The sequence below is a fragment of the Saprolegnia parasitica genome, assembly GCF_000151545.1.
Source record: "Saprolegnia parasitica CBS 223.65 unplaced genomic scaffold supercont2.11, whole genome shotgun sequence".
Classification (NCBI taxonomy): domain Eukaryota; phylum Oomycota; class Saprolegniomycetes; order Saprolegniales; family Saprolegniaceae; genus Saprolegnia; species Saprolegnia parasitica.
The window spans coordinates 281,942-294,010 of NW_012156405.1; the positions used below are offsets into that span (position 1 = coordinate 281,942).

A 12,069-nucleotide genomic window follows, 5' to 3' on the forward strand; every position below is an offset into this window, starting at 1 on the left:
GCCGGCGCGCGTCTCGGCGCTGCCGACGGCGCTCGGTGTCGCGTGCGGGCGCGACCACTCGGTCGTCGTCTGCACGGACGGCCGCGCGTTTGCGTTTGGGTGGGGCGAGGGCGGGCGGCTTGGCCTGGGCATCGACGCCGGCGACGTGCTCGAGCCGACGCGCATCCTCGAAACCAAGGATAGTGATGGCTACTACTTGGTCGGCGCCGGGCGCGAATCGACGCTGCTCGTGTCGCGGAGCGGCCAGCTCTTCTTTTGCGGCGTCCAGCACATGGTTGGCGACAACGGCGACGACGATTCGACGCGACTGCACCTGCGCCCGACGCCCGTGGCCTGCGCCGAGCTCGACAAGGTCGTCATTGCGTCCGTCAAGGCCGGCGATGCCCACTACATGCTGCTCACGACGGCCGGCGACGTGTACACGTGGGGACTTGGTGCTGCGGGCGCGCTTGGCACCGGCAGCTACTCCTCCAGTGTATTGCACAAAAGCCTTTTGCGCGTTCATGTTGTGGTAACGATGGGGTTGGCGTAGAGCTACCCGGTCCGCGTCGTCGGGTTGCCCAAGGTGACCAAGATCGCCGCCGGGCCGTGGCACGCGGCCGCGCTCAGTAAAGGCGCCGCGTACGTCTGGGGCGACGGGTTTGACTGCCGTCCCATGCAACAGCAGTGCATCCAGGCGCACATTGATGACGTCGCTTGCACGTCGACGACCACGTTCGTCCTTGCACGAGGCGCCCTCCACGCAGTTCCTCCTGTCGGCTTGCTGCCGCCGGCGCTGCCCTCGGCGCCACTGCTATGTACGTAGCTCGAAATGAGCGTGGTGGCGGTGACCTTATACCGATGCTAGTGGCCGCCGGCGGCGACTATGTGTGCGTCCTGCCGCAAGAAGACACAGTACGCGACGAGACACAGCACGTAGTTGGTTGATCATATCTAAGACACGCAGCACGATGACCCTACTCGACGTGTGTGGGGGTCTCGTCCATGATGTGGGCGTCGCCGGGCGGGCCACGGCCGGGCGAGTCGTCGGCGTCCGAGTCCGAGTCCGAGTCGGAGGCGTCACTAGTCGCGCCCGTGTCGGCAGCTTTGCCGAGGTGATAGCTCGCTCGGTACGCTTCTTGCTGACGCCGGCGCGCGGCCTCGCGGTTCATTTCCTGGTGCGCATGGTGCCAGCGCTTGAAGAATTTAATCGAGAGGAAGAGCGAGAGGATCGTGCCGAGGATCACGACGAGCACAAACTCGGTCGGCTCGGACGACTGCTCCTGGAAGATGCGGAAGAGCGCGTCCGAGACCTTCTCGGCCGGCTCGGGCTCTCCGTACGTGTCGGGCACCGACCCGTCGAAGCAGTCCTTGCCCTCGGCGTCGGTGGCCTTGCCCGGCGTGTAGCCCATGTGACGGCAAAAGGCAGCGCCCCTAACACATGCATACATGATCATGCTGTGACGTGTCGCGACGCCATCGCACGTACGTGGTCACAATGTCCTTGAGCGGCGAGCAGACGAGTGCGTTGCCGTAGCATGGCGCGAGGCGGTGGTGCTCGGCCATGTAAAACTCGTCCTTGCACGCGTCGAACCAGTCGTCGCAGAGGTCGAGGCAGACGCGATCGATGGCGCCGACACCCACGAGCGGGTGGCACGCCGAGCACGTGAGCTCTTCCGAGAGCGACTGGCAGCGGCGATTGACGTTGGCGACGAGCGGCTCCAGCACGAGCCGCTTCAATGGCAGGTTGTGCGTCGCGTTGCAGCACGAGTGCTTCCAGTACTTACCGCAGTGCTCGAGCGCGCCCTGGCGCTGCAGGCGCGGAGGCTCCGTCGCGTCGAACTTGAGGCCGTTTGTACTGCGGCAGCGGGCCTCGGCCATGGCTCTCGAATCAAATGGTCCCAGCTGGTTTTTGACGGGCCATTGTATTTTTATTTTCATCTTGGATTTAGTATTCGGGCACGATGGCCACGTGGTGGCGACGACCGCCTCGGCGCCTGCAGCTTGTGCCCACGCAGCGAGCATCGAGGAGGCTCCATCATCGCTACTATTAGCACGTAGCTGGGCTCGCGCAGACCTGCCCGGCGCGCGGCCCGCAGCAACTGCTGGCCGTTTTCCGGATATGCAGTCGGATCCGGATTGTGTATCTTGGACGGGCATGAGCAGCCCGCCGCCACCTCGGCCGAGCGGTGCGCCACCACCACGACCCGCAGGCGCGCCACCGCCACGACCGGGTGGGGCACCACCACCAAGACCGATGGGCTCTCCACCAAGACCAGAAGGCGGCCCACCGCCACGACCTGGTATGCCACCACCACGCCCGGATGCGCCGCCGCCACGGCCGGGTATGCCACCGCCTCGACCAGGAGGTGGCCTACCTCCGCGACCTGATGGGCCGCCGCGACCCAGTGGGCCGTCCGAAAGCACCGTGTCGCCGCCAAAGCCTAGTGCCCCACTGCCGCCAAAGCCCAGCGCCCCACCGCCGCCAGAGCCCTCACCGCCCAAGCCCAGCGTCGCACCCCCAGTGTTGGAGGTTTCCGAATCGCAAGTGAGCGCGCCACAGCCAAGTGCGCCACCCAAGGTCGAGCCTCCGCAGCCGACGCCGCCCAAGGTCGAACCGATACCAGCAAGTGACACCACGTCACCACTCGTCGCCAGCACTAGTCCTCTAAAACCACCCGTTGCCCGTGCTCCTCCACCTGGCGCACCACCACCGGCCAATGTGGTAGCACCTGCATCGACAACGATCGGACCACCCACGGGAGCGCCTCCGTCGTCTGTGATTGGTCCTCCGCCGGGTGCTCCTCCTGCATCGACGAGTCCGATCAAGCCGCCGCCGGGTGCGCCACCGATCAAACCACCTGCGGGTGCGCCGCCGGTCAAGCCCCGCCGGGTGCGCCACCGGTCAAGCCTCCGCCAGGAGCACCACCCGGAGCACCACCAGGACCACCACCGGGAGCGCCGCCTGGACCCCCACCAGGAGCGCCGCCTGGACCCCCACCAGGAGCGCCGCCTGGACCACCACCAGGAGCACCGCCTGGACCACCACCGGGAGTGCCGCCTGGACCACCACCAAGCGCCCCGCCTGGCCCACCGACCAATGCACCACCGGGGCCACCACTTGAACTTGGTGGTGCAGGGACGGCGCCAGGTGTCGAGGTGCATGAGACCTCGGTGGAAGCCCAGGCGCAGATCGAGCGTCTGCTGCGGAAAGGTCGCATGCGCTTTACTCTTCTCGAAGCACGGGGTCTCTCGCGCGCCAAGAACTCGGACGCCAAGTTCAAGGCCGATGTCTACTGCAAGCTCAAAGTCGGCGCGCACTCGAAATGCATGAAGGAGCTCAAGTCCAAAGTGTGGAAAAAGGCTGGTCGGGACGTCGGATTCCTCGAGGAGCTGCTGCAAGTGAATTTCGAGTCGCCGTCTCTGATGGTGCACAAGAACGACGTGCTTTTGACGGTATAAAACTAAATTTTTCATGGGTTTAAAGGCTTGGTCTAGGTCGAGCTATGGGATGAAAACATGATTTCGGACGAACTCCTTGGGTATGCCAACGTGTCACTGCTGCGCTTCTTTGACGGCCTCGAGCACAAGGAAACCATTCCGCTGCTGCACATGAAGACCGGGATGCCCGCCGGTGAAGTCGACATTTCCTTTTGGTATAGTTCAATGATCCATTCACCTTGATACTGATGCTACTGCATAGCATGCGCATCGCGACCCCGGGCTTGCTCAGCTTTATCCTATTGGAAGGCCGGAAGCTCAAGAACATGGAGCTCATCGGGAAGCAGGACCCGTACATCAAGCTCGAGCACGACGGCCGCAGTAAACGCTCCAAGACGATCGAAAAAGGGGGCACGAACCCATACTTTCGCGAGGAAGAAATCTGCTTTTGGATCACGGCCGACTCGTGGGTCCATGATGTGATTTTGCGCTGCTATGACGAAGACGTCGGAAGCGACGACTTCATTGGCGAAGGCGCGCTCAGTGTCCTCGAGCCGATGCGTACATTGGGCGTGCACGATATTGTGCTGCCGCTCCTCAATGGCGGCAAGTCGGCCGGCGAAATCCTCATGAAAATGCAATTCTACCCCGCGGGGCGGCTCTCGCTCCACTGCATTGCGGGTCGTCGTCTCCGGTAGCTCTCATCTTTTAGATGCGAAAACAGTTTGTGAGAGCCGTGAGTAGGGACGTCGACTCGGTCGGCCAGCAGGACCCGTACGTCAAGATGACGCTCGAAGGCGTCGGGATCAAGACCGTCGTGCGCACTGAGATCGACATGGACGGCGGCACCGAGCCCGAGTGGAATCAACGCTTTGAGTTTGATGTCGTCGATCAATTTACACTGGCCGTCGAGTGTTGGGATCACGATGGTCTCGGCGAAGACGACCTCATCGGTAGAACCCGTTTGATCGCCGAGCGGTATTCAGTGGGGGGGTGTAGGTGAAATGAGCTTTTCGCTGCTGCCCATCTTTCGCTACGGCTACCTCGACGAGTGGTACCCGCTGCGCTTCAAAGGCAAGTACGGCGCCAACGAAAAAGTCGGCGAGCTTCATTTTGAGCTGTCGTTTGTCGCGCCCGCCGACAGCATTGGCTACCCCCAGCACCAAGTACGACACGATCTCTTTTGTATCCGTGTGCGAACGAGGACTAGATTGGCATGGACACGTTTGACGCGAGAGAGCGGCTGACCAAAGAGACAGCCCACTTGCGGGCGGCCGCGACCATCCAGCCCCTGGATGTGGCCCCCGTCACGTACTCGAAAGCAATTCAAGACGCCAAGTCGTACGTTGGCGACGACAAGTACGTCCTATAGTAGTGTCGTATTGTCTGTACTACTCTCGACGTGTATAGCACGTCGGAGTTTTCCGAGGCCGAGATCCTCAGCGCCTTCAAGTTCATCGACCTCGACAAGAACTCGTTTGTGGGCGCGGCCGAAATTCGGCACATTTTGATTTGCATGGGCGAGCTCATCACGGACGCCGAAGTCGACATGATGGTCAAGATGGTCGACCGCGACGGTGACGGACAAGTGTCGTTCGAGGAGTTTCGAAAGCTCGTTATTCACCCGGATCCGGGCGACCCGTCGTTCGACAAGGTGGCCGACGCTGCGCCCGTCGAGGTGGATCGCATTGTGCTTTCTCATCGCGAGCGATACGCATTTGCGTAGGTCGCGGCCAAGACTGAGATTGTTTCGGAAGAAGACCGACGCCGCGACATGGAGACCAAACTGCATAAAAAGGTACCTGATCCTTGTCGAAGTTTTAACATGTTGACATTTTGAAAGATTGATAAATTGATTCTTTTTTGTAGGCGCTCTTGGACAAATTCATCGCGGACAATAACGTCAACTTGGACATGCTCCGCCGCGTCTTTGACCGCTTCCTCAAGTCGGAGAAGCAAGGATTGAGTTTCGAGGACTTTTATACACTGTTTGAAGTCGAGCCGACGGGCGAGTACCGCAAGCTGCACGCGCTCTACGCCGGCACACAGCTCGCCGACATTCGCGATATTCTGTTGGGTATATGATGTCGCGTGTGCAGAAATGTGTTTAATACCTCGACATTTAGGCATGAGCAACTTGCTCGAGATCGAAAAGAGCATGAAGGCGCAGTTCTGCTTTGAGATTTACGACGACGACCACAATGGCTACATCACCGAGAACGAGCTCGTCAATATCCTCAAGGCGACGCACATGACGACCGAAGCCCAAGTGCAGAAAAAAGCCAAGACGATTCTGCGGCAATGCGACGGCGACGGCGACTGCAAGATCGATCTCAACGAGTTTTACCTCATTTCCAAGAAGTTTCCCAACATCCTCTTTCCGTCCTTTAGCACCTAAGACTCCAATGAGAATTCCATCTACTGTATGCTATTCGTGGTTCACTCTGACGTGGCTTCTCACAGTAGCTTTGGCGCAACGGGATCCTGCGACAGACCAAAAGACGTCGTTGGCACGCACTCAGCAAACTCCCACGATATGCTCGAAAGTTGAATGGGCATTTCATTTTGCATCTTTACACGTACAAACCCAAGAGCACCAAGGTATGTACACGAGTCGAACGGTACCGCCGGACTTCGGCAGCCACGAGCTCTTCAAGATCCACGAGTCATTTCTCCCTGTTTCCAGCACAAATCGAGATGCGAGATGCCACTTCGAACCCGACATGTGCCTCTCCACCGCAACACCGAACGATCTGTTGAAACGCACACACACAAAGGACGCTACGCACCCTTGTTCGATCCAAGGATGCTGTCGCGTCCACACCGTCTCTATTACAGATTGCACGATCGACTGGTCTCTACTCGTCTATCTTGTCATCGTCATCGCCGTCAAAATGGGACGCCCTTAATACATTGGAGCATGCTGGTTGCTGGGCTGGCGCTTGAAGACGGTCGAGAGAAACTTGAGCCGGAGCTTCTCAAAGCCGTTGGTGCCCTTGGCCTTGCCCGTCATCGCATCCCGGTCCGTCGAGTACACTTGGGCGTGCTCGTCCACAAACGAGCTATAGTCGAGCACCGGCATGATCTTGTACTGGACGCGCGGCGCCAAGTGCAGCATCGCGACCCGCGCGAGCCGCTGGAGGCTGTTGACGTCCACCGTCGCGTGCGTCCGGGGCGATGTGTCCATGACAAAGACAGTCCCAATGACGTGTTCGTCCGGCGTGTAGATCGGGACGGCGGCGAAGAACCGGATATGACTCCCACGGACGAGCGGGTTCTTCCGGAACCGCGTGTCTTCGAGCGTATCCACCACCACCGTCGTCTTGCGGGCTGCGATCGTGTGCGCGCAAAAGGTGGCCACGTGGCTGAGGTCGACGTTTCCGACATGCGCCTTGAACCACTGCTTGTCGTCGTCAATGAGGCTGACACCGGCGACGGAGCAATGCAGCAGCTGCGTCGCGAGCGAGCACACGCGATCAAAGATGACCTCGGGCGGCGTATCGAGGATGTCGAGCAGCCGCATGGCTTCGCGCCGGGCGTCGTACTCGTCGGCCGGCGACCGGTCCATCATCATCGTCGCCGGGTGGTGCCCGGATGTGGTGTGGCGCGGCACCGACGTTGTCCGTGGCTGCGCCTGCGAGCGCGACCGCGCCGGCCGTGCGCGCTGCATCGACTGCTTGCGGTCGTCGAGGTGGTTCATGGCCATCCGCGCGAGCTTCTTGAGCACTTGGGTGTCGCACGACGTCTGTGGCCGGTGGCCATACACGAAGACTGTGCCCAAGACCGTGCCGTTCCCATTCACGATCGGCGCGCCCGCGTAAAACTGAATGTTGGCCGGGCCCGTCACGAGCGGGTTCTGGTAGAACCGCTTGTCGAGCGACGTGTCGAGGACGACGAGCGGCTTGGTCGACGCGATCGTGTGCGCGCAAAAGGCCACGTTGCGCGGGATGACGGTCTGTGCGAGGCCAATGCTGGCCTTGCACCACTGGCGGTGCTTGTCGATGAGGCTCACGCCGCCGATCGGGCACCGCAGCGCCTTGGTGGCCATCGAGACAAGCACGTCAAAGACGTGTTCGTTGGGTGTGTCGAGGACTCCGTAGCTCTCGAGCTCCATGACGCGGTCGTCGTCGTTGGGCAGCATCGGCGGCGGCGCCCACGGAAAGTGCCACGCCGTCGACGCCTCGTCGATGGACGCGGCTGCCGGGTAGTACGAGTAGTGCTCGCTCTTCTGGAGGTCGTCCGAGTAGTGGATCGACGAGTCTTCGTTCGAGATCTTGCGCGGCGGCGACTGCGGCGAGACCATCTCGGCCATCGGTAGCATGCTCGTCGTCGTCTCAACAAAAGGGGCTCTGACAACGCACGATCCCATTACGCGGCCTGCGAAGTGCAGTGTGACTCACGTGGCATCCCACGGTGCCACCGTGAGTTTGCCCTTGTCGAGGCGGCGCTGCATCCAAAGACGTAGCAAGGCGGCCATTGAATTTTTATCCCAAAGCATACAAACGTCAAGTACGAATCGCAAGGGGGATTTAATGACCAAGCGTCACGCACATGGTCAGTTGCGGCCCAGTGACAGCGCCGTCACTCGATGGGTGGCAAGGGTACTGCAGGAGGCCGCGAGCCACTGGTTGCGTGACCGCGCAAACCCACCAGCCGGCACAGCGACAAGCAACCTCTGTCGAGCGTGTTGTGCGGGGCTACTTTCACGCAACTGTAATCGACGCCCATCTGCTGGCCGCTTCCGTGTAAACCGTCGTCTCCTGTGAGGTGATGCAGCGCATTCGCCACCAAGTGCATCGACGTGAAGGCGGAGAGCTGCTGGGCCGTTCCATCCTGAAGCAACCGGTAGCTTTGTACCTTCATTCCGTGTACTGTAGCGGTAGTAGTACCTACTCATTCACGTAATATATGCACGAGGTGCCGCCGCCCGATCCTCTTCGCGTTAAGACGCCAGAACACGAGGTCGTCTTGACGCTAGCATGACGCGCTTGGCTGACGCGCTTGCAATCGCCGTGGCGTTGGCCCATCGTGTCTTAGCGCGGTCGTTGTCTCAAAACACAAATGCAAAGTTGCGCTTCAACGAGGTGTCTTTTCTGTAGTAAGTCCTACTACACGCAGCAGCAACGCCGACGACGGAATGGCGCCTGTCTACAAACACTGTCTGGCCGCAGCCACTGTATCGTGCAAGACACAATCCGGTTTGAAACAGGAAAGACACCACGTAACCGTCGGCAGTTGCGATGGAGGTCAAGCGCGCCAAGGTCAAGATCAAGGAGCCCGAGTTCGAGACGCCGGCGCTGGCGACTATCTCGGAGGTCGCGGCCGTCAAAACAGCGCCCGCAACTCGGCGCCGGACGGTGCGGCCATCAGTGGGAAAAGCCTCGCCAGTGGCACCCGAGCCTGAATCCAACGCGGTCGTCGCTCCCTTGGCATCCCCCGCCCCATCCGATGACCAGAAAGGACAATTCATTCCACTCGACGTACGATGCCATGTCGTCGATACATATATCCGTGCTGATGCGAACGGTGCACTAGCAAGTGCAGCGGCTCGTCCAGCGGCTCTCGACGTCCCAAGATCGGTTGGCCAAGCTCGCGCGCATCGAGAAGGCCATCGCCGACTTTCACGATGAAATCGTCAACACAACAACGGATGCGGACACGCGACGACCCGTGCCGACGGCAGACGGTGACACGCTCGCCGTCATCAACTCGCTGCGCACGTACATGCGTGTCCAGCGCGGCTTCAAAGAGGTACTCCATCCTAGTATTCCGAGCCGCCAGTATCCAGAATGCATGAGCTATGATAACAACAATCTATGTGGATTAGGATTATGAAAAGACGTTGAAAATCTCGCTCAAGACGGCGACGGTGGCGCAAAAGCTGTATGACGACCTTGTGGCCGCGGCAATCATATCTTATGCATGCGTAGCGAAGAGAGCCACATCCGAGACGAACTAATCGCACTCCAGCAAGACCACAACGCGCTGCTTCTGGAGCGACAAGTGCTAATTGTCGCGATGGAGCAGACCGAGCATGGCCGCGCCCTTCTTGCCCAAGAAGGCCTCGACGAGCTCGAGCGCGAGCGTGCCGTGAGCCGGAGCCTTCGAAGGCAGCTCGAGAGCGCAACGACCGAGCTTCAAAAAGCACTCGGCTGCGTACGTAGCTTGCGACGCCTTACGACGACTGATACGTTTGGTGTAGATAAGCACGCAGGCCAAGGCGTTGGACGAACGTGACAACGAACACCGAGCGATGACATATGAGCTCGGCATGCTCAAGCACCAAGTCCATGAGCTCGAGTTTGGCATGTCGCGCCGACGCAGCTCGACGGGCTTGAGCGCGACCTCGCTGCTAGCGCCAAGCAGTGCGCCGCCACCGGAAACGACCACGATCGCATCTGCCGCGAGCGTGCGCGAACTGCGCCAAGCCAACTTGAAAATCGGCAGCCTCGACGCGGAAGTTTCGGCAGCCCGCGAGACGATTTCGGACTTGCGAAGCAAGCTGCACAGCCTCAAGACGAGCTTGCACTCGACCGAGGTGCAAAAGGCCCAAAAAGAAGCCCAGCGGTAGCGCTTTAGGTTGCACGGATTCTCTTGAAAACAGTGGCGTGTGTCTAGTCTGCGGGACCGCGAGCAGAGCAAGGACGACCAGATCGCTTCGTTGGAGACCGCCTTGCTGAAAACACGGAGCCGCCTGCATGAAAAAGACTCGCGCCTTGCTGCCTTAAAGGTACGAGGCTGTTTTGTCCGAATGGGCGGCTAAAGAGCGGTGATTCTAGTCCGAGTACGACAAGATCTTTGCCGCCCTTCAGAAAGGCAGCCCCCAGAAGGCGTCGGCGGCGCCAACGCGCGTCTCCAATGACGAGGCCAGTCGCGTTGCCAATGACAACATGTGCACCTGCATTTTGTGGAAATATATGTCATATTTTCGATTTTTGGATAGATATGTCACCGAGTACTACAAGTCGCGCTACGAACACCAAACCCACGAGATTTTAACGTTGCGAAAGCAAATCAAGAAGCTGCTTTCGCTCGAGCACAAGCAGTACCATGACCAGCACGCGCGCGCCAAGGAGCACAGCCGGCTGCTTCAGAGCTTCCAAGACCTGAAGCGGCAGCTGCAAGAGGGCGCGATAACAGCCGCCACCAACCAAAAGCTGGCCGAGTCGAATCAAAACACCCTGCTTCCTGCGGCCGACTACTTGTGCGACGACCTTGGCAAGCTTTTGGCGCGCCACGAATTTCTGGAAAATTTCTACCGGGACCACGTAGCTGGCGGCGACTCTCCAGGTTAAACTCGATGCGATGGAAGCACAACTCATGTCTGCTGGTATCATTAGCGGCCCATATCATGACGGTCAACGTGACAATGGACCAGCCTCCGCCACCACTGCTGCGTACGCCTTTCAATCTTCGGCGAACACGCATGTGATGCTTTCATGTATGACAGGAAGCGCGTCAACGTCATCGGTCCTCGGGGTCATCAAAAATGTGCGTCCAAAATCGGCGGGTGCCACCAAGCCCAAAGGCGTTGGCTTGACACGACAATCGTTCAAGGTTGGCGCGCTTTTGTAAATATCAATTTGATAATATTGTGGTTTTTGGAGCCTCCTCTCAAATTGCGTTTCGTCCAAAGGGTTCCTGCCAAGTTCTCAAGACCCTCGTTGTGTAGGGAGATTTTATTAGTTTGAAGTATATGTCACTCGGTCCCTTCAAAATGGGCCGGTTGACTGTGTGAGCTCAAATTTCGATTTTGACAAAGGTCTTTTTGAGTACTTACCGTGTGTGCGCAATCTGGCACGTCGATTGCACTTTTATTTCCGTTCAACGCACATTTATTTCCGGTCACCGCACAATATTTTACAGCGACCGAACTGTTTCTTACGTCGCTCGCACTCTCTACCGCACAATAAACGTAACGTTGTATAACATCTCGGACCACATTGCTGCGAGCGACGACAGAGCATCGGCCCAGAAAAGCCTGCGCACCGCAGCGTAGCGGAGGTGGCGTGTTGGCTTTTGTGCAGGCCGTGCCTTGGCGAGGAGCGAGCCCCGGTCTTTCACGTAAGAAGAATTCATTATCGATGGGTCGCCCAGGTGGAGGCGGGTAGGCCCGCAGGGCCGCGCCGACCCTGGTGCGAAAAGAACCCAGAATGGTTATAATTCGTCGTTAGAAATTGTGCAGTTCAATGTTCGGACGAAGGGCGGTCGCTGTAAAATATTGTGCGGTGACCGGAAATAAATGTGCGTTGGACGGAAATAAAGGTGCAATCGACGTGCCAGATTGCGCACTTCCGTCGGTACTCAGGTCTTTTTGACAAAGGTCTTGATTTATATATTTGCACCGCTGGCTCCGCGCTCAATTGCAGCACGTTTTGATGAAGTAGAAAGCGTCCAAATGGCGAGCTTGGTGGAGTCGATGCGGTTGATCGAACCGGTTGACGCAACGCTTTGGGTACGCTGCTCTGGGTTGCTGCGTGGGGCGACGAATGCGGCCACCCACGACGTCGTCTTCAACGCCAAGGCAAGTACAGGTCCGAGTCCGAACAGCACTGGACGAGGGTTGCGATTGTGGTCAGGGTACCTGTCCAGCGCCGCGAGTCGGAGTTGCACGAGAACCTGATGAGTGACGGCTCGTAACCGCTAGGA

The 12,069-nt window shown here is 59.1% G+C and overlaps 4 protein-coding genes across 4 annotated transcripts; 2 read left to right on the forward strand and 2 right to left on the reverse strand.

Moving 5' to 3' along the window:
• Window positions 1-918: 918 nt before the first annotated feature.
• SPRG_04215 (hypothetical protein) lies at window positions 919-1,884 on the reverse strand. Its single transcript, XM_012342815.1, has 2 exons — window positions 1,469-1,884; window positions 919-1,413 (listed from the first exon to the last, which is right to left on the reverse strand). The coding sequence occupies exons 1-2, from the start codon at window positions 1,858-1,860 to the stop codon at window positions 957-959; spliced, it is 849 nt and encodes a 282-aa protein (XP_012198205.1). The 5' UTR covers window positions 1,861-1,884; the 3' UTR covers window positions 919-956.
• A 350-nt stretch (window positions 1,885-2,234) lies between these two features.
• SPRG_04216 (hypothetical protein) lies at window positions 2,235-5,844 on the forward strand. Its single transcript, XM_012342816.1, has 12 exons — window positions 2,235-2,505; window positions 2,709-3,112; window positions 3,139-3,435; window positions 3,478-3,635; window positions 3,683-4,114; window positions 4,165-4,373; window positions 4,420-4,586; window positions 4,631-4,779; window positions 4,831-5,098; window positions 5,147-5,218; window positions 5,290-5,497; window positions 5,547-5,844. The coding sequence occupies exons 1-12, from the start codon at window positions 2,304-2,306 to the stop codon at window positions 5,816-5,818; spliced, it is 2,838 nt and encodes a 945-aa protein (XP_012198206.1). The 5' UTR covers window positions 2,235-2,303; the 3' UTR covers window positions 5,819-5,844.
• Window positions 5,845-6,182: 338 nt separating this feature from the next.
• SPRG_04217 (hypothetical protein) lies at window positions 6,183-7,779 on the reverse strand. The gene has a single exon (XM_012342817.1). It carries the CDS (start codon window positions 7,739-7,741, stop codon window positions 6,326-6,328), a length of 1,416 nt encoding a protein of 471 aa, XP_012198207.1. The 5' UTR covers window positions 7,742-7,779; the 3' UTR covers window positions 6,183-6,325.
• An 881-nt stretch (window positions 7,780-8,660) lies between these two features.
• On the forward strand, window positions 8,661-10,715 carry SPRG_04218 (hypothetical protein; the record flags this gene model as incomplete). The annotated part of the gene is made up of 8 exons (XM_012342818.1): window positions 8,661-8,900; window positions 8,956-9,171; window positions 9,248-9,303; window positions 9,351-9,576; window positions 9,623-9,987; window positions 10,039-10,150; window positions 10,200-10,312; window positions 10,364-10,715. The coding sequence occupies 8 exons, from the start codon at window positions 8,661-8,663 to the stop codon at window positions 10,713-10,715; spliced, it is 1,680 nt and encodes a 559-aa protein (XP_012198208.1).
• Between the last annotated feature and the right edge of the window lie 1,354 nt (window positions 10,716-12,069).